The sequence below is a fragment of the Emydura macquarii genome, unplaced genomic scaffold, assembly GCF_026122565.2.
Source record: "Emydura macquarii macquarii isolate MOO-44397 ecotype Brisbane River unplaced genomic scaffold, CSIRO-AGI_Emac_v2 contig_2531, whole genome shotgun sequence".
Classification (NCBI taxonomy): domain Eukaryota; kingdom Metazoa; phylum Chordata; order Testudines; family Chelidae; genus Emydura; species Emydura macquarii.
In genome coordinates, this window is record NW_027132668.1 from 10288791 (window position 1) to 10307834 (window position 19044).

Below are 19044 nucleotides of genomic sequence, written 5' to 3' on the forward strand. Positions count from 1 at the left end.
GGTGTGAGCATTGAGATTTGGAAGCACACAGCCCCTTACAAGAGGTGCTGAGCTCCTCACAAGTTTGACATTTAAGAGACCAACCTGACTCTGTTTAATACCTCTCTATGTGGATGTGAATAGTTCATTTCAAAGGCAAAGAAACTTTGGGGTTAACTTACTGAGACACTAATTATGTGTTTTGTTTTGTAGGTTTCCAAGGTCAGCCTGGCACATCGGGTCAGCCAGGGGCTCAAGGGAGTCCTGGCTTTGATGGTTTACCAGGCACACCAGGTTTACCTGGTCAAAAAGTGAGCATTTGCAGTTTACATTGTTCTTTTCAATTACTATTTGTGTTACCAACTGTACAGAGCTGTTGCTGGTACTAAAAGGATAGTAGGCCAACTCCTCATCTGGTGTAATTTAGCATATGTCCAGTAAAGGCTGGTATGATATTCTGAATTGCTTCATTTATAAACACTTGATTGATTGTATATTGACGCCTAATCTATAGTTTTTTGCATGCTAAGGGTGATCCTGGAGTGGGTCTCCCAGGTCCTAAAGGATTACCAGGCCCACAAGGCCCACCTGGCTTCTCTGGAGAAAAAGGAAGTGCTGGTTTGTCTGGCTTACAAGGAGAGCAAGGATTTCCAGGTGTACCTGGTCAGCCAGGAATCCAAGGTAACTTAAAAAAACAAAGATACAGCTCAGTTGTAGTAACATTTTTTACACTTTTTAAAATAAATCTTAATGGTTGAAATTCACCCTGGGGCAGAGAGCCAGCAAAAGGCTGGTACACCACTTAAGCCCTCAAGATATAATGCCTATTTCTCTTCCCTCTCTGCCTTCTTCCTGCCTACCTGCTATTGGGACAGTACCGGCTGCACAGCTTTTTCTCTCCCCCTTACTTTTGTAACACTCATAAAGGAAATACTAATGACTTAAGTGGTGCAGAGGTCTTTTGCCAGCCCTTTGCATGGGGATAAAGTCATCCAAAGTGCCTGTCTACTGTCTGTACCAAGCAAGCTGAAAAAGTAATATGCCAAAAAAATTGGCTTCTGCTTTATTTTTCCATGTAGGTGACTCAGGTTCACCTGGATTACCAGGTTCACAAGGTGTCCCAGGTGTGCCAGGAATAGGCCCTCCGGGACCCACCGGATCTGCAGGAGTACCAGGGCCACAAGGACCAACAGGTAACACAAAATACTTGCTGTTTTTGTGTGTTCTTCTCTTTTTATTTATATCTGGAAATAGATTGTGTGGATCTTGTGGGCATTAACAGGGGGAAAAGTGGTGGGCTGCTTTTATAATATTTTCCAGCCTTTTACAAATGTAAACTTGATGGGTAAGAATCTTTAGAAAACCTCAGGCTTCATCACTGTGACCTAAAACTGAAGTTGATATGCAGCTCCCTGAGTAAATCTCTGTAGGCTGCACAAACTAGCTGATGTTCTATGTAGATTTGCTGCATTGTTGCAGGTAGCCAGATTAAAAACAGAAATGGGTAAAACTGAAACAACACTTAGATTATGAGGATTTTTTCACTTTGTTTTCCTTCCATAATAAAGAAATGTGCTTTGTTTTCTGTAAAATGTGCAGTTTACAGAACATATTAGGACATTATACTGTAATTTGATTAATAATGTTCTATATGCTATATTAAGAGTTGATTTTTTTCTCCTGTAGGACTTCCTGGAACAAAGGGAGAAAGGGGCCACCCAGGTCTCCCAGGACTAGATATGCCAGGACCAAAAGGAGATAAGGGTAGCTCTGGCCAGAGTGGGCTACCAGGTCTGGTTGGTTTACCTGGCGTACCTGGTCCACAAGGGAAAGATGGACTTCCAGGTTTTCCAGGTATGCATTTTGTTTTTGTGGACTGTTTCAAATGCCAACAGTAAATAAACAATCTGTTTTTCAAGGAAGCAACAAAACTGAGAAAACAGTATCTGTCCTTTTTTATTAAATCATAGTTGTGTGTAATTCTGTGTCATTGTGCCACTTAAGTGTATACCTTTCATTGCAGTTAAGGATATGGTTAAAGTAAACTCTAGTGTTTTGGTGAATCGGAGCTAGATAGCTTTCAAGGTCAAGCCCTTAAACTGTAGCTGTTCTTCTGTGAGACTCAACCCTGATGTTTAGGCAGTGTTTGATCTCAATAAAACAATAGTTAACCTGGAGCAATTGCATTGTAACTGTGGCTGAGATCAGCAACTGACCCTCCATCTCATTACTTTGGAATTTTAAGGAACCATCAAGAACTCGCTATTTTGGATTGATCTTGATTCTCTACTTTTTATCTGTTTTTTTCCTGTTTCTTTTTCTATCAATTTGGTTCTGAGATATGATTACTAAAACTATTTCAACAGCTCACTGGGCTTGTCATGTATCTGACATTATATATAAAACAAACCTGGCAAATGAAATCTTGTAGGAAAGAGCCAATAGTTCTGGGTTAGTTTATTTTGGATGGGATGGATGGGGCTTAAATATTTTGGCTGATATCAATCATAAGTTTAAAAATAAAATAAAGTATTGTAGGAATCAGGTGCTAAGAATTTTTTAAAAATCCACCTGTATTTCCTGACATAATTACACTGTAAATAATATATATATATAAACGGCATTTGCTTGGAGATTATACTTAGATGATTAGGTTTTGTTTTCTGAGACATGAGGAACGAATTGTTTACTAGACATATTTCTTACTAGTTTTTATTAATTATGAATATATAATCATTGACTGTACAAATTATTTTACATATGTATTAAAATAGAGGGTGACATACAATAGGTAAGGAAATATAGAGTTGAGGCAATATAGATCATGAATTATATAAGACATATAAGGTGCACAGTTGCTTTCATACATTATATATCTGAATAGGTTTTTTCAATTAGTTCATTCCATTTGCCTTATCTTTTTTTCAAAGAGTTCAATTCCTAATGTAATACAGGCAGTAAGTCATTCAATTCCTCTTAATTATTTTATTCTAGTCAACTACATTTCTGTTAAATATTATTTTGCTTTGGTTTCAGGCATCAAAGGAGAAATGGGATTTATGGGAACCCCGGGAATCTCAGGTGCTCCTGGGCCAGTAGGAACTCCAGGATTACCGGGTGAAAAAGGTAGGAATTTTTGACACGTGAAGAGCTAGTGAGAAGTCATTAAAAGAGATTGCCTTGGATTAGAATGTGAATCTAAAGTAGTTTTAAATACACACTATGAGTTTGCATGTTCAAGGAGAAAAGAATATTTGAGTCAGGATCTGCAGGGTTATATTGTATTCCTGCTTAGCATATTTACAATGTTAACTACAGCTTAAAACTTTTGTATAAGATATGATATAGTAATTAGAGCAAAAGACACTGAGCCAGTGAGGGCCTGGATTCTAAATGTATCATAGACACTGATTTTATTAAACTCAGTTTTCAACCTTCATAGGCCATTCCTGTCCTGAAATTCTTAAACTGGCCCCTCGGCATGAATATGCACCAGTCTGAGCATCTGTTTATGGGGTATATCTTTATGTAAAACTACACAAGAAATGAATAGGTTTTTATAGAAGTTTTAATTTTTTAAACGAGTGGCATCTGTCTGGTTTTACCCCAACCTGTTAGCAGATGTTAGAACCCTGCAGGGAGCTGCTGATTGGTTCCTGCTGATTCACTATTGAAGACATGGGTCCTTAACCCCAGCCTGGATAAAAGGCAGGTGGGAGCCAGAGATTGGGGCTGAGAATTCCTAAAAAAGGAACTGCAGGGCATGACCACACTAAGAAAATAGATGTATTTTTGACATGTTAACAGGTCAAGATAAAACATCGGCTCCACCACTACGGTTTACCATGACTAGCTCACACATGTTAAAAGTACCACTGCCTTGGCTACACTATGATTTTAACATGTTAAAAATACATCTTTTATTTTCCTAGTGAAGACAAGGCCTTGGAAATAGCCACATCTGGGGAGTAGGTGTGGGCTGACCTGTTGTTTTAGTTTGAGTGACTTTGTTAGCAAAGCTGGACGCCAAGAATAGGATGCACTAAGCTAGAATTTTTGTTTCATGCAAGAGCAGGGTAAGAACCAACCATATAAGAGAAGGTTCTATAGAAATTACTCCAAAAATATAGAATTTAAAGGAAAGTTAAATCCTTTCTATAGGTTGTTTTAACCATCCCATAGAATTCTATAATTAAATTCACTTAAGTGGATTTAAAAGAAAACTGTAGAAAGATTGTCATTAAATTCTATAAGACTTTGCCATGGGGATGTTATAATAAGGTGCTTCCGTGTGAAAATTGGGCACATTGTATCTGATGGAGGGGGTAAGAGAGGGAATGACAGTAATGGAAGCTTCTTCTTCGAGTGATGTCCCTGTGGGTACTCCATTTTAGGTGTTGTTGCTTTCTGCGTTCTCGATTGGAGATCTTTAGCAGTTCTCGTCCGGATCATGCATGCGCAGCTCCCATCTCATGGCGCTGTTGGTGTGTCTTGTGGCGCACGCGCGACCTGACCCCCTCAGTTCCTTCTCAACTGTCAACGGTCCGAGACGGAGCGCCAACAGCAGTGAAGTTTTCTCATCTTATCTAGAATAATAGTGAAAAAATTAGTTAGTTTAATCATATTTAGTCTTATTTTACTTTGTTTTAGTCAGTTTTTGTGCAATTGAAAAAAAATTCAGGTTTAGCCTTTCTTTTTCATTTAGTAGTTAATAATATAGGATTAGATATTTGAAATGCCGAGTTTCCCAGGCTTCAAAAGATGCACCTAGTGTAAGGATGCAATACCAGTCTCAGATGGCCACTCACAATGTGTGCGCAGCCTACAGGAAACTCATGTGCTACAGAAATGCACTCACTGCAGGAATTTGAAAGCCAGATTGAGGAGAGATAGAGACCTAAGGCTAAAGCTTATTCTGGTGGAAAAATCCCTCAGACCCTCCTCTGACCCGGGCCCAGACAAGCCTTCCACTGAGAGCTTGGAGCATACTCTGAGAAAGAGAGCCTTATCGCTTCAAGAAACAACTTCATCAAAGAAAAGACGCTCCTCCAAAAAGCTATCCCTGGCACAAAGTACCAAAGAGGCAACAGGACCCTAAGGTACAACTTGGGCTGTACCACCCAAGGACTCGAAACGTCTGGGTGAGGAGTCAGGGAGCAAACAAAAACACCACTCCTCTGACGGCACCGAAAAAGGACTCGATGCAAAAACCGTTTGACCAACGGTCAATAGTACCGGCCTCGGCACTTCCACAGTCTGCGGCGCCAAGTGCGGCACCTAGGAAAGATTCGTTACCGAGAAGGGACAGGGCATCGAGCTTGGCACCGGCATCAGTAACGGCACCGACAATTGATGAAGTGCCGAAGTTGGCACCGACTGCCATCACGGAGCCGATGTCAAACACAGCACTGACATCACCCTTGAAAAGAACACACAAACAACATCACCAGACAATAACATCCTCTCCACAATCAACCATAGGGCAATCATCAATACACCTTGCCCATGACAAAGCCCAGTGCACTCCTTCAGTACCGATGACAGTGATCTGGAGGAAGTTCAGTTTTCCTCAGAACACTCCTCCCCCACCAGACCATCAGTAGAGGCACCTGGATATACGCCTCAAAAGGTCCCTAGACCATATCCATAGTATGGGCCCCCATGGTTCAGACCTCATATGCCATACCACATGCAATGGCATGATTGGGAGGCCTGGACTGGCAACACCAATGCATACAGCAGACCTACTAGCTCTTGTACAAGCAGACCAAGGTCAAATAGACAATCATCCCCAAGCACATCAACAAAGGCAGTGGAGGTAACACAACTAGCAGAGACAAGTGTGGAACAAGAAACATCTCTTCCAACACATGACTCATCTTCCTCACCAGATGAGGCTATCATTCCACCCACACCTACACCAGGTGGATGACCCGAAGTAATTTAATGATTTATTCAAGAGAATCATACAGGAACTGGAAATTCCTCTGGAAGAAGTCACAGAATCTCACCATAAATTATTAAAAATTCTACATACTGCAACGTCATCAAAAATTGCACTCCCTATGGACAAGGCATTGATGGAACCAGCTAACACAATATGACAAAATCCAGCCATCCCTCCTCCTACCAATAAAAGGAATGATAGAAAACACTACATCCCAGCCAAGGGGATGGAATTCCTATTTACTCATCCACCTCCAAATTCACTAGCAACAGATGTGGCAAACCAAAGAGGAAAGCAAACAAATTACAATTCAAGACTGCAGGACAAGGCCTGGAAAAGGCTCAACCTGCTAGGAAGAAAGGTCTACTCATTGTTGATGCTACTCATGAGAGTATCAATCTACTCAGTGTTGCTGTTCAATTATGATCACAGCATTTATGAAAATCTAGTCCAGTTTATGAATGATTTACCTGAGTATAAAAGAGAGCAATACAAATCTTTACTTACCGAAGGACAGCTTGTAGCAAGGACTTCGCTACAGGCTTCTCTGGATTTAGCAGATATTGGGGGCCAGAACTACAGCCATGGCCATAGTGATACACAGAACCTCTTGGCTCCATGTGGCTTGCTCTTCGCAGACAGCTACAAACAAAAATAGAAGATTTCCCATTTGATAAAGCTCAACTTTTCTCAGAAAAGACAGACAAGGTTTTGCACTTGATGAAACACTTTGAGAATATTAGGAATTTATACACCTGCAATGAAGAGAAGGCAGTATAGATTCCAACCGTATACACAGAGATATTCATCTCACCAGCAGTACAGACAATATGATTCACAGAGAGGAAAGCAGAGAACACACAGACATAGACAACCTCAACAGACATCTTCCGGGACTCAATCTGCATTGCCCAAGCAGAAGTTTTGAGGTTTTGATCGAGGGTCTGAGAAACCGCAATCAACAAGCAGTGCCAGAGTCATCCATGACAAATTTTGAATTTTGCCTCCATCAATTCCATCTCAGTTGGTCAAGCATTATATCAGACAAATGGGTAATAGAAATCATCAACTCAGGATACACTATTCCTTTTATATCCATCCCTTCCGCCCACAATCCTTCCCCGTCCCCCTTCAGGGACCCAACTCCCGTGCAAGTACTGCACCAAGAAATAGATCATCTCATGCAAATAGGGGCAATGGAACATATATCTCCACAACACAGAGGGAAAGGATTTTATTCCCATAACTTCGTAATACAGGAAAAGAACGGAGGATGGAGATCCATTCTAGACCTAAGAAATGTAAACAAGTTTGTGAGGCGATAAAAATTCAAGATAGTCACACTATCCACCATAATACCAGCACTGCAACAAGGGGGCTGCTTCTAAGCCCTCAACCTGCAAGATGCTTACTTTCATATTACAATCCATCCTGCTCATAGACGCTTCCTAAGATTCACTGTGTCTGGCAACCACTACCAATACAAGGTTCTGTCATTTTGCCACTCTATAGCACTGAGGGTTTTCTCCAAAGTGCTCACAATAGTCACAGCACATCTAAGGAAACAGGGAATCACAATTTTCCCATACCTAGACGACTGTCTAATAAAAACATCCAGCAAAACCCTAGCACGCCAAGCCATTGTCCAAGTTACAACACTATTCCGACAACTGGGACTCAGGATAAACACTGAAAAGTCGTCTTTGAATCCGACACAACAACTGGACTTCATAGGTGCAGATCTGAATGCAATAACAGCCAAGGCATCATTACCAAGACCCAGCTTCAAGGCTATCACAGACCTAATATCATTAGCGAGGGTCAGTCCAACAATAACAACCCGATTCACTCTGCAACTTCTGGGACATATGCCAGCCACTACATTTGTGGTCCAGCATGCCAGATTGCATATGCGAGCTCTCCAGGTATGGCTCGCCTCGGTCTACAGACCAAAGAGGCACAGACTCAATGAAGTGTTGACAATGATGAACAATGTCAAAGATTCCCTATTGTGGTGGACCCACGAAAACAACATGATGTCCAGAATCCAGTTTTCACAACCTCAGTTGTCATTTATGATTACGACAGATGTGTCTCTCCTAGGCTGGAGAGTACATCTGCATACTCACACAATACAAGGCAGGTGCTCAAAACCCAAAACCAGCCTGCACATAATTGTGTTAGAACTCAGAGCAGTCTACAATGCATGTCGGCACTTTCTACCGTTAATAAGAAATAAATCAATAAGAATAATGATGGAAAATATAGCATGTATGTTCTATATCAATCACCAAGGGAGAGCAAGGTCCCAGTCATTATGCTGCGAATCAATAAGACTATGGAATTGTTGCATACAACAAAACAGCCAAGTATCTGCGACATACCTACCTGGAAAACAAAATATTACTGCAGACAGCCTCAGCAGACATTTCGCACAGATTCAGGAGTGGCAGATGAACAGCAAAGTTCTATGTAACATCTTTCGCCAGTGGGGTCATCCAATGATCAATCTATTTGCCACAAAACAAAATCGCAAATGTCACCTATTCTGCTTGAGAGCAGGACTGGGAACAGACTCGATGGGCAATGCATTTCTGCTCAATTGGAGCAAAAGGTTACTGTGGGCTTTCCCACCCATCCCTTTGATACCCCAAACTGTTCACAAGATAAAGATTGATAAAGCAATGGTCATAATGATAGCGGCAGCTTGGCCCAGACAGATGTGGTTTTTAGACCTACTCAATCTGTCAACATGCAAACCAATCACACTTCCCCCAAGGCAAGAACTCCTTTCACAGGATGGAGGCTGGATCTCTCACCCCGAGATACACAAACTGAATCTAACAGCATGGTTCCTAACTGGTTCCACCCAGACGAGTTAGAGTGTTCGGAACAAATCAGACAGATATTACTGAATAGTAGAAAATCAACAACTAGAAGAACTTACCTTCAAAAATAGCACAGGTTTGAATCTTGGTGCAGAGAAAGACAAATCATGGCGCCATCTACATCCATACCGATCATCCTAGAATATATTCTAGAACTTAAGAAATCATGATTATCAAATAGTTCAATAAAGGTTCACCTAGCAGCAATTGCCATTTTCCATGAGAAGATCAATCAATTTACGATATTTACTCATCCTATGGTAAAATGATTTTTAGTGGGGATACAAAGAGTATTCCCTATTATACGTACCCCAACAATGCCATGAGATCTAAATCTAGCATTAAGGGCCATTACTAGAGCACCATTTGAACATTAGCAACATATTCACTACTACATATGTTGATGAAAGTCTCATTTTTAGTTGGCATCACATCAGCCAGGTGAGTAAGGGAGATTAGTGCACACATGGCCCACCCACCATACACGGCATTCCACAAAGATAAGGTCACTCTTAGACCCCATCCAAAATTTTTACTAAAAATTGTCTCAGAATTTCATATTAATCAACCCATCCATTTACCTACCTTCTATCCAAAACCGCATGCGAACCCACAAGAAGCCATACTCCACACACTGGACGTCAGACTGTTATACTTATAAAATAAACAGCAGGATCTTATTCAGGGGATAAGGCAGTATGCCACGTTTATTATGAATACAGAAAAGAGAAACATTTCAAAAAGCAAACAATTGCCTATAACACTCTTTCTCTCACACACTCTCACACACACACACACACACACTCTCTCTCTCTCTCTTCTGCAGGAGAGATACAGTTACCTTGTTGCTCGAGCTGAAATCACTGGCTAAGTGATTCAGACATGAGGGTGGAGCCGGGCTCTGTTGGTCACGATGCTCCTTGGGGTATGCAGAACGAGCCCAAAGCCCAGGTTTTTTCTTTTTACTTTTATATTTTTCATTTCCATTTGGGTCTATGGATTTGCTATGTCAGATGGTCTTTTTGTTTGATGTAATCATTAATTACGTTTGATGTTGCAGGGGTGACAACTTTTCCATCGTTCTTTCATTCCTGTTTTACACCTTATCTTGTTCCTGTTCTAGGGTTGTAAACTCCCTCCTGCTTTCCGGGGTTCCTTATCTCGATCTTCGGCCATGTGGGTCATAAAGGTTCTTAAAACAAAGACATCTCATCTTCTCTCCTTCCCGCCTTCGAGGCTGAAAATATTGCCTCAGTAGTTCTTATCTGAACTTTCAAACCACATTCATTCCTCATTCATACTTGCTAAAATCATTACATTCTTATTTCCTTTCATTAATACCATTCTTATTTTTACCTTATTCACTAACTTAACAAAATGTTTATACCTACATCAATTTTACTAAAAAGAAAATACATATAGACTCATCTTAAATCTTATTCGTCCCCTCATTGCCCCTTGATTTACACATCAACCACATTCCTGATACGCATTGGGCATTTTACCCTGCACTTGTAAATTTCCATACAATCAGGTTTCAAGATGTTCCCAAACATCCATTTCATTAACAAACAGCGGGCTTCTAATATGTCATGAATGTTAAATCACAGAATGTTTAGGCAGGATGTCCTTACTTCAGTTAATTATCATAGTGGAGCCTGGGGTGGCATGAACAAACAATCAATAGGTCCGGAATTCCCTTATCTATATTGCCTAGTTTTGTTCTCATTTTTAGTGTAAAAATTAACCCTTAAGTTTCATGTTGTGTTATCCAGGGTTCAGGCCTGCTTTGGTTCAGATCTGTATTATAGTATTACAGTGCAGGGGTTTGCTGGGGCCTACAAGACGGGCCATAGCATTCTACCTAGAGAGAACAAAAACATTTAGAAAATCTGATAAACTGTTCATTTCAGTGGCTGAACGTACAAAAGGCAAAGCTATATCTTCCCAAAGGCTTCTAAGTGGATAACTGGATGTATCCATACATGCTATAAACAGAAAAAGCCACAGGTTCTCTCAGATACCAGAGCACACTCAACAAGAGCAATATCTACCTCCACAGCGTTCCTGAATAACGTCTCTATCACAGACATATGCAAGGCAGCAACATGGGCCTCGGCCCATACATTCACAAAACATTAGGCAATCAATCAGACATCTGCTACAGATGCCGCAATAGGTCTATCTGTACTCTCATCTGTGCAAGATAATTAATACCGAAGTCCCTCCACCAGATAACGGACACTGCTGTATAGTGACCTAAAGTGGAGCACCCACAGGCACATCACTCGAAGAAGAAGAAATGGTTACTCACCTGGTGCAGTAACTGATGTTCTTCGAGATGTGTGTCACTGCGGATGCTCCACTACCCACCCTCCTCCCCTCTACTTCAGAGTTCTAGAACAGGACTCTCCAGTACAGAAGGAACAGAGGGGTCAGGTCGCACGCACGCCAGAAGGTGCGCCAATGGCGCTACGAGATGGGAGCTGCACATGCGCGACCCAGATGAGTACTGCTAAAAGATCTCCAATCAAGGACATGACAACACGTAAAGTGGAGCACCCACAGGGACACACATCTTGAAAAACATCAGTTACTGCACCAGGGGAATAACCATTTCTTCCTTCCACCCAGAACCGCATTCTGCTGGGACGAGGTAGGTGCAGTTGAGAAAGTGGGAGGGCCACACTTCCTGAAAGATGCACTGATTTAAACATCCTCACAGGCCAACTCCTTAAGCAGAGCTGCTGTAGAGCCCTGGTCATAAATTAAAGCAGCTTTCTTCTTAGCAGAACTCAAACTCCCTTGCAGCATAGCTACTTCCATGGGACCATGGAGTAAAAATTACATCATCCTACACCTGCGGAAATAAACCGGTCTCCCCTGATCATGGTACACTTAACTCACAGTTTGAATTAGTAATTATATTTTTTTGTATGGATCTGTAATGCATCATATGTTACTGTGGTGTTCTATCTGGTATTCTCTCACCACAGGTGCCCCAGGTTTTCCGGGTACGTCAGGATCACGTGGTGATCCTGGTTTCAAAGGGGACAAAGGTGAAGTAGGTCTACCAGGAGAACCAGGAACCATGGATTTAGTAGACATGGGAAGTATGAAAGGCCAAAAGGGAGACCAAGGAGAAAAAGGTAATCTTTAATCTTTACATTTGAATAAGTACTGATCTTTATCTATTGCGTATTAAAGATTATGCTTATATCTCGGTTTTAGAAAACAAGTTTTCAAAAATCAAAATCTAGGAGTTTCACACAGCAAACTAAACAAGTCAAAATCTTTGTTTTTGAAAAATTTTGAAACCTCAAAATTGTTATTCTTTCAAATGTTTTGAAACAGACCCAATTTTGTGTTTGTTTTTTTAATGAATCTTTTTCATTTTTACTTATTTTTTTTATCAAAATCATTATCAAAATGGTTATTGAAATTTTTGGTTTTAACACTAATCCATTTTTTGATAAATGTGAACTTTCAATGACCTTTTCAGTAACCTTTTTGATAATTTTCTTTAATACAAACATTGGGTAAAAGGCACAACATTTTTTTGGTAATAATGAATCTTTCAACAATGTTTGTTGCAAAAATTCAATTTCAAACAAAAGCCATTTTTTAACAAATCTTTTGTTTAAAAAATTTCTATAGCTACTCTTTAGTACCCAGATTCCTCATTAAGACTAATTTCTTATATGATGCTAACAAGAAGTGAATCAAATAACAAAATATAAAGATAAAAAAATTTAATTCAGAGTTACTCTTTCCTCTGGGTTTCTCTATATGTTCTGACTTCTTCGTTTCTCTCTAAGATTGTCAATTCCTTTTGAACTGTCTTCATTTTGTGTCTTGCAGGGAGAAATTGTTCACAGGATAATGGCTAGGGGCTAGAAGGGGAGGCATTTCATTTGTCCAGTGGACAATAGCATAAGGGAACTCTTAGATGATGGCCTAAAGTTAGGTAAATAAAGGGTAGCAGGGGCTTTCATATTTGAGCCAACACAGATGTCACTCAAGCAGCCTCTTGCCCATAGACAGACCCCTCAGTGACCTTCTTAGACAGCAAAATAGTCACCTCAGTCATTCATGTTGCAACCTGATACTATCTGGTGTCTCATTACACATTAAGCTAATTAATAATAGGTGACTAGCTTTCTGTTAGATGTCATAAATACATTCATCCATTCTGAATGTATTATGTTTCTTTTCATGTTCTTTTTTGAGACACATCTTGCCACTTATGTTACAAAAGAAATGCAAAACTGTGATTGTGCGCACTCCCAACGAAGTTAATTTTGGTAACATATGCGTGGCTGGTGTGCGAGATAACTCTGACAATCTTACTGCACTGCATCTGAAGTTTGAATTCATCCATTTCCTTGTTTAGTAGAGAGAAGGGACAACTATCAAGATTCTCACATTTGCCTATTTGCCTGTAAAAATTAACCAAAGTTAATTGAAAATTAATTTTGTTTTTTATGATATCCAGGACAAGAAGGACTTTTAGGAGAAAAGGGAAAAATAGGGGATTATGGTGAACCAGGAATGCCAGGGAAGGATGGTGAACCTGGCTTCCCGGGACTTCCTGGTATGTTTGCAGCTTTTAATAAATGTAACTATCACAAACTTTTGTAATCCTTTTTAACTAATGGAATTTGTAATATTTCTCATTGTTCATAGGACAAAAAGGTGAACAAGGCCCTCCAGGATTCCCAGGTGACCCAGGATTTCCAGGACAAAAAGGGTCAATTGGAGAAATGGGTTTGCCAGGTACCAGATGCTCTGAACTTAGCAGATCACCTACATAAAGAGATGTATGAAGAGTGGCTGGTCAAAATAGTGATGGAAATACAGATCTTAAAATATTTTAGGGGTAGATTGAGAACTTCAGTCAATGGCCTGAATATGGGGCAGCACATAGGACAGATACCCAGGGAAAGAATTGTGACTGAGTTTTCTCTTTACTTTAGAGGGAAATAATTTCCCTCAGTGAGTGCAGTTTACATCCCTCCTCATGCTGGCTCATCTCTGCTGGCCAGCAATTTGGAACGGCGGGACAGAGTCCAGGCTCTACTCACTCATTCCCCAGCACTGGACACACTGCTCCTGTTCTCCCCTGGGCCTGGAGTCGAGATGTAGAAAGGCTCCACATGGTATAGGGAACTTATTGCCCCTTGTGCTCCTGGGTCTGGCCACATTCTGATCCTTAAAATCCTGAAGTTAAAAATAATTACTGTTAGTGCTCAGCCAAAGAAAATGTTCTTGTTAAACTCTGCTATTTACATAGACAGATTCGATAGCAGAGGTAATGCTGTCCTTTTGCCACTGGTTCAAATATGGCCCAGGTCAGTAGTAGCATCAAAGCAGGCTAATTTGTCTTACAACTTCTACTGCTTCTACTGCTCATAAATTGTTCAGATTAATTTTAGTTCTTAGTCAAATTGGCCTTTGAGATCATTGAGCAACGGAGAGAAAAGGTGCATCAAACTGCATGACCTCTGGTTCCCGTTGGCCAGTTCTATATTTTCTCATATTTAGGAGCACATTATCACCTGAGTAGGCCAATCAACCTCTCATAGACTGTTTTAATTACTAAATTGCTACTAAATATGCTAGGTAACCTGGAAATCATTCTGGTTCCATTGATCAAATAGGCATATTACAAGTTGCATTTGTCAGTTGCTCTTTATGGGAACCTGAACATTTTTTTTTTATTATTTTGGTTGTGTGCATGGCTGAATCAGAGGCACCCTTCTGAACATTTATGTATAATAAAACAGGGGAAGTACCAAAAACAATTCACTTTCTTAGATGACAAAGGTCTTCCTTATCTTTATTTACTAGATAGTACAGCAATTCACTTGTTTTGTAGTTCTAACATTCAGAGTCGTTTCGAGGTAACAACTTAATAACAGATATTTGTCTTTATTGGTGGGATGCCACAGATTTAATAAACTTTTTATTTTATGGTTAGGAACACATGGAGAAAAAGGTGTGCCAGGTGTGCCAGGCTCACCAGGTCTACCAGGGTACCCTGGATCACAAGGGACAAAAGGAGACAAAGGCGACAGGGGTATTCCAGGGATTGGCATTCCAGGTTCTCCGGGTGAGAAGGTATTTACAATCCCATAAGTGACTGGCCTCATTTCTAATAAGTCCTTCATTCTAAAAGATTCTTTTGTTCATACGTTATTCAGTTAAATTTCATTCTCTTTATTTTAACATCTGAGTGGAATCGTCAAGTGTATGTGCGTGTGTGTGTAAAATAGAGGAAGGATGGGCTGGTGGCTATGGACATAGGAGACCTGGGTTCACGTCCCTGATCTACTATGGACTTCCTGTATCACCTTGGACAAGTCACTAGCCTCTGTGTCTCAGGTCCCCATGTGTAAAATGGGTCTAGACTTGAGATGGCTGGCAGATGCGTGTGTGGGGAGAGGAGGATGGGGGGGAGGCCCTCATATACTCCATGGCACAATGGGACCAAATTTTCTGGCAATGTTAATTTATTCTCTCCCCATAAAATAAAATTAATTTACATCACTGGAAATGAAAAAAATGAACTCTTAAAAAAAGGCTAAGAAGGTTCTTAGGAGAGATGCAAAAACACAATATACTAAAACATATTCTGACTTCCCTTCCTTACAGGGATTTGAAGAGGTTAAATGCATTAAAAGATGGTGAGGTGCTCAGATAATATAGTAATGGGGCCATATAAGTGCCATAGATAGACTTAATTCGTTCTCCGAAAGAACATATTCTGAAAGTGGTTATGATGTTGGTTCACAAGACTTTTTGAAGGCAAACATTTTAGAGTATCATTTGAACTTTGGAATAAAAATTATAAAATTAAAACCTCTTTATTTAACAGCAAATAAAGAATTTTGACAAACTGGACTTTGAAGGTAACTAAGTGCAATAAAGTTATGTGAATAACTTATAGAAAACTGCAATCTTTATCACTGGCAGAAAAAAATGATAAATGAGCCCCAATTGAGCATATAAGAAGGCTTCTGGTCCTCTGTGCACTACATAAATAGAATTAATTAAGATAATCATGTGTTTGTAAACCTACAGACTTCACTGAATTTAATCCTAAATAAAGAGGATGGAATTCTTTGGTACCATAGTGGATATAATGGAGAAAAAAATGATTTAATATCACAGACTATGATATGCCATTTTACCACATTTTAAGTGTGTGGCTTTCGTTGTTTGTTCTTTTTCTCATAGGGAGACCCAGGAAGGATAGGAGTTCCAGGCTTCTCTGGTGAAAAAGGTGACAAGGGGAGCGCCGGAATTCCAGGAATGCCTGGTCATCCTGGTCCCAAAGGATTACCTGGCATTGCAGGATATCCAGGCAAGTCGTAAAAACATTTAATGTCAAACTAACGATAGTAAATGTACAGTCAGTCAATCAAATCCTCTTGCTCTCTATAGGCAGCCCTGGTGGCCAAGGGGAAAAGGGTGAAAAAGGACTCTCTGGCTTGGATGGCATTCCAGGTTTAAAAGGAGAAGCAGGTAAAGAATTCGCTTCATTTTTAAAAAGCACCTTTTCAAGTGCACTTTCCACTCTAAAGAGTGACTGAACATGACATTGTGGGCTTCTGTATTTATTTTGTCTCAAAGATTCCTGGTCACATTTGTTCTTTTTACAAGTGAAAAATTTGGAGTTGGCGGGATGGGGGGTGTTGCAAGACAAAACCCATCATTTTAAGATGGGGGAAACTGGTTCTTCAAAGTTGTTTGTAGGTCTGTTTTTCTTCCGTATCATTTGTGGCTACCATCATCTGTTTTATCATTACTAATTGCATTTTAACACCCTCACGTTGACCTTTAGGCCCTGATTCTCCAGTATGTTACATTGGTGTAACATCACCAGTGTAAAACTAGCATGCCAGAGTGCTGACTCAGGTTATTAGGAATGATGGTGTGAATTCTCATGGCCCAGTTCTCTCTCTGCAGGACACAAGCACCTCATATTCAATGGGTGATAGGAAGAAGACTCAAGCTCTTACTAGAGTTCCCTATATTCTAATCTTAGCTAGGTTCACAACTATTAGTATAAGAAACTATAAGGACTAAATCTTCTCTCACACTGGTGTAATTCAGGCATAACAGCAATGAAGGTGGTGGAGTTCTGCCAGTGTAATACCAGTGTAGAGTGAGAGCAGAATCAAGTCTATAGCGAATAACTGCTGTTTGACTTCAATGGGAGCAGTATCATAACCTAAGTTTCCATTGAGGGAAAGATGTGTAAAAATCTGATGGCTGTTGGGTTGGGTATAAAATGGCAATGAATGATTTTTCAGGTGAGCCTGGTTCTCAAGGTCCTTCTGGTGTCCCTGGACAGAAAGGTGAAAAGGGTTATGATGGAATCCCAGGTTCGCCTGGAGCAAAGGGTGATCAAGGTAAGCACCATACCATATGACATTTCTTTTGTGTTAAAATGTACATATATGTAAGATATTTATTACAGAAAAGCACAGGAAGTGTCTGATTGCACAATCAAATAAGATGGAGGACCATGTAGTTTTTAGGTACTTACATTGAGAGCGTTATATACTGAAGTTTGTATAATGCCTTGCAAACTACTATAACGCTGGTCATTTGGTCAGAAAGCTTCTTAGGAAAAAGGTATGGATGGTCTGAACACCGATATTTTTTCCCTATAAGAAATTTGCAACAACAATCTTTCTTTGAAATATTTCAGTTTTAAAAAAAAGGTTTTGCCGACGGAAGTTTTGAACTGATTTGTAATGAAAACTTTTACTTCAAATAGACTTAAAATGTCATTTTGGTTTTTAAAACAAAATATGTAAATAACATGAATCTATATGAAACAGAAAAAAGTGTTTCAAAATTTCTGTGGGAAAACCAAATTTTTTCATCAGAATCAAGACTATCTTTATATCTCCTCTTAACTCCCATTGACATGTATTGATAAGGACTGCAGCATCAGACCCCTAAAGTTGACATGGATATTTAAATCCAGCAGAATAATATTATATTCTTCAAATCAGCATTCCTGAAAAGGTATAAATTTGAGGGGAAAGAACCATGTGTACAGTTAGTGCAGTTTGGAGCAAATCTTGAGATTCTTACTCAAAATTTCAATGAATACAGAAGGGGTTTGCCTCAATAAAGATGTCACAATTTGACTCTTTATGACTTAAAAATGAACATGCAAAAATAAAGGCTGAGCACCCTGCACCCACCATCAACAAATTATACCTAAAATAAACACCATTAGTAAGGCCTAGTACTAAATGAATCTGCTCTTAGTTGGTGTAGCACTATGGAGCCCTGGACCAGCTTTCATGGAAATGAGCAGCTTTAGTTAGCTTCATTGTGCATCAGTGTAAGCTTGAAAGAAAAACTATTGCAAAATCCGGCACTAGTTTTAAAGATTTGCTGCTTAGGAAATCTTTTCCTATAACAAGTTTGCTGTGAAACATTGGAGCAGGCTCATCCTTTCTTCATTATTGGAACTGTGGTGGCACCTGGGCGCCTCAGTCGCAGATCGAGCCGTAGGGTGCTAGACCCGGTACAATTATGTAACAGAAAGTCATTCCTTGCCCTAAAAAGCTTGTGTATAAACCATTCGTTTTTAAATGCTGATGACTTTTTTTTAATAGAGATTAATTATGGATTAAATGTAACTACTGTCTTGTCATCTTGTTTTTGCTGCCTGCCCTTGTAGGTATTCCAGGTAAAGGACTTCCAGGATTTTCTGGGGCAAAGGGAGATAAAGGTAATATCAAAATAAACAAAGTTTTACAAACTTAATTGTGTAGTTCAAACACATTTGCAGTTGTGTTCTCTTATGTGCTCTATTATTTAAATCTGGAAGCAAAAACTCTGAGGTGTCAATTGCTAATTTCTATTACAGTGGCAGCATCTTGGACATGTGTTATATATGCCCTAAATAGGTATTTATTCTTAGTGTGGAATTTACTGCAAGTTGTGTTGCGGTGAGAGAATACAAATAACTCCTATATTTGTATTGTGTGGTGTGCTTCTGAATTTGAAGTCCTTCTGTTTCCATACTAATTGTGTAAAAATCAAAGTCTAGTGAAAGACCAGTGCACCGGGCAGCTTGGGATCAGCGATAAGTGATCAGTGTACGGCAGTAATGCTTCACTAGAAAGGGTTTGTTTTAAAATCAATATGGAGATTAAAATCATGACCAAAACAGCAACTCATTATGTTATGTAACCCTTC

The 19044-nt window shown here is 39.8% G+C and overlaps 1 protein-coding gene across 4 annotated transcripts in view; it reads left to right on the forward strand.

Moving 5' to 3' along the window:
• COL4A1 (collagen type IV alpha 1 chain) overlaps positions 1–19044 on the forward strand; it is a 204177-nt gene that overhangs the window by 156764 nt on the left and 28369 nt on the right. For all 4 annotated transcript variants that reach the window (XM_067563705.1, XM_067563706.1, XM_067563704.1 and 1 more), the window contains 13 exons: positions 193–290; positions 510–660; positions 1059–1172; positions 1666–1833; positions 3016–3105; positions 11811–11963; positions 13310–13408; positions 13501–13590; positions 14795–14934; positions 16054–16184; positions 16265–16341; positions 17133–17231; positions 18524–18574. In XM_067563705.1, coding sequence (XP_067419806.1) covers positions 193–290; positions 510–660; positions 1059–1172; positions 1666–1833; positions 3016–3105; positions 11811–11963; positions 13310–13408; positions 13501–13590; positions 14795–14934; positions 16054–16184; positions 16265–16341; positions 17133–17231; positions 18524–18574 — 1461 coding nt within the window. The remainder of the gene's footprint in view (positions 1–192; positions 291–509; positions 661–1058; positions 1173–1665; positions 1834–3015; positions 3106–11810; positions 11964–13309; positions 13409–13500; positions 13591–14794; positions 14935–16053; positions 16185–16264; positions 16342–17132; positions 17232–18523; positions 18575–19044) is intronic.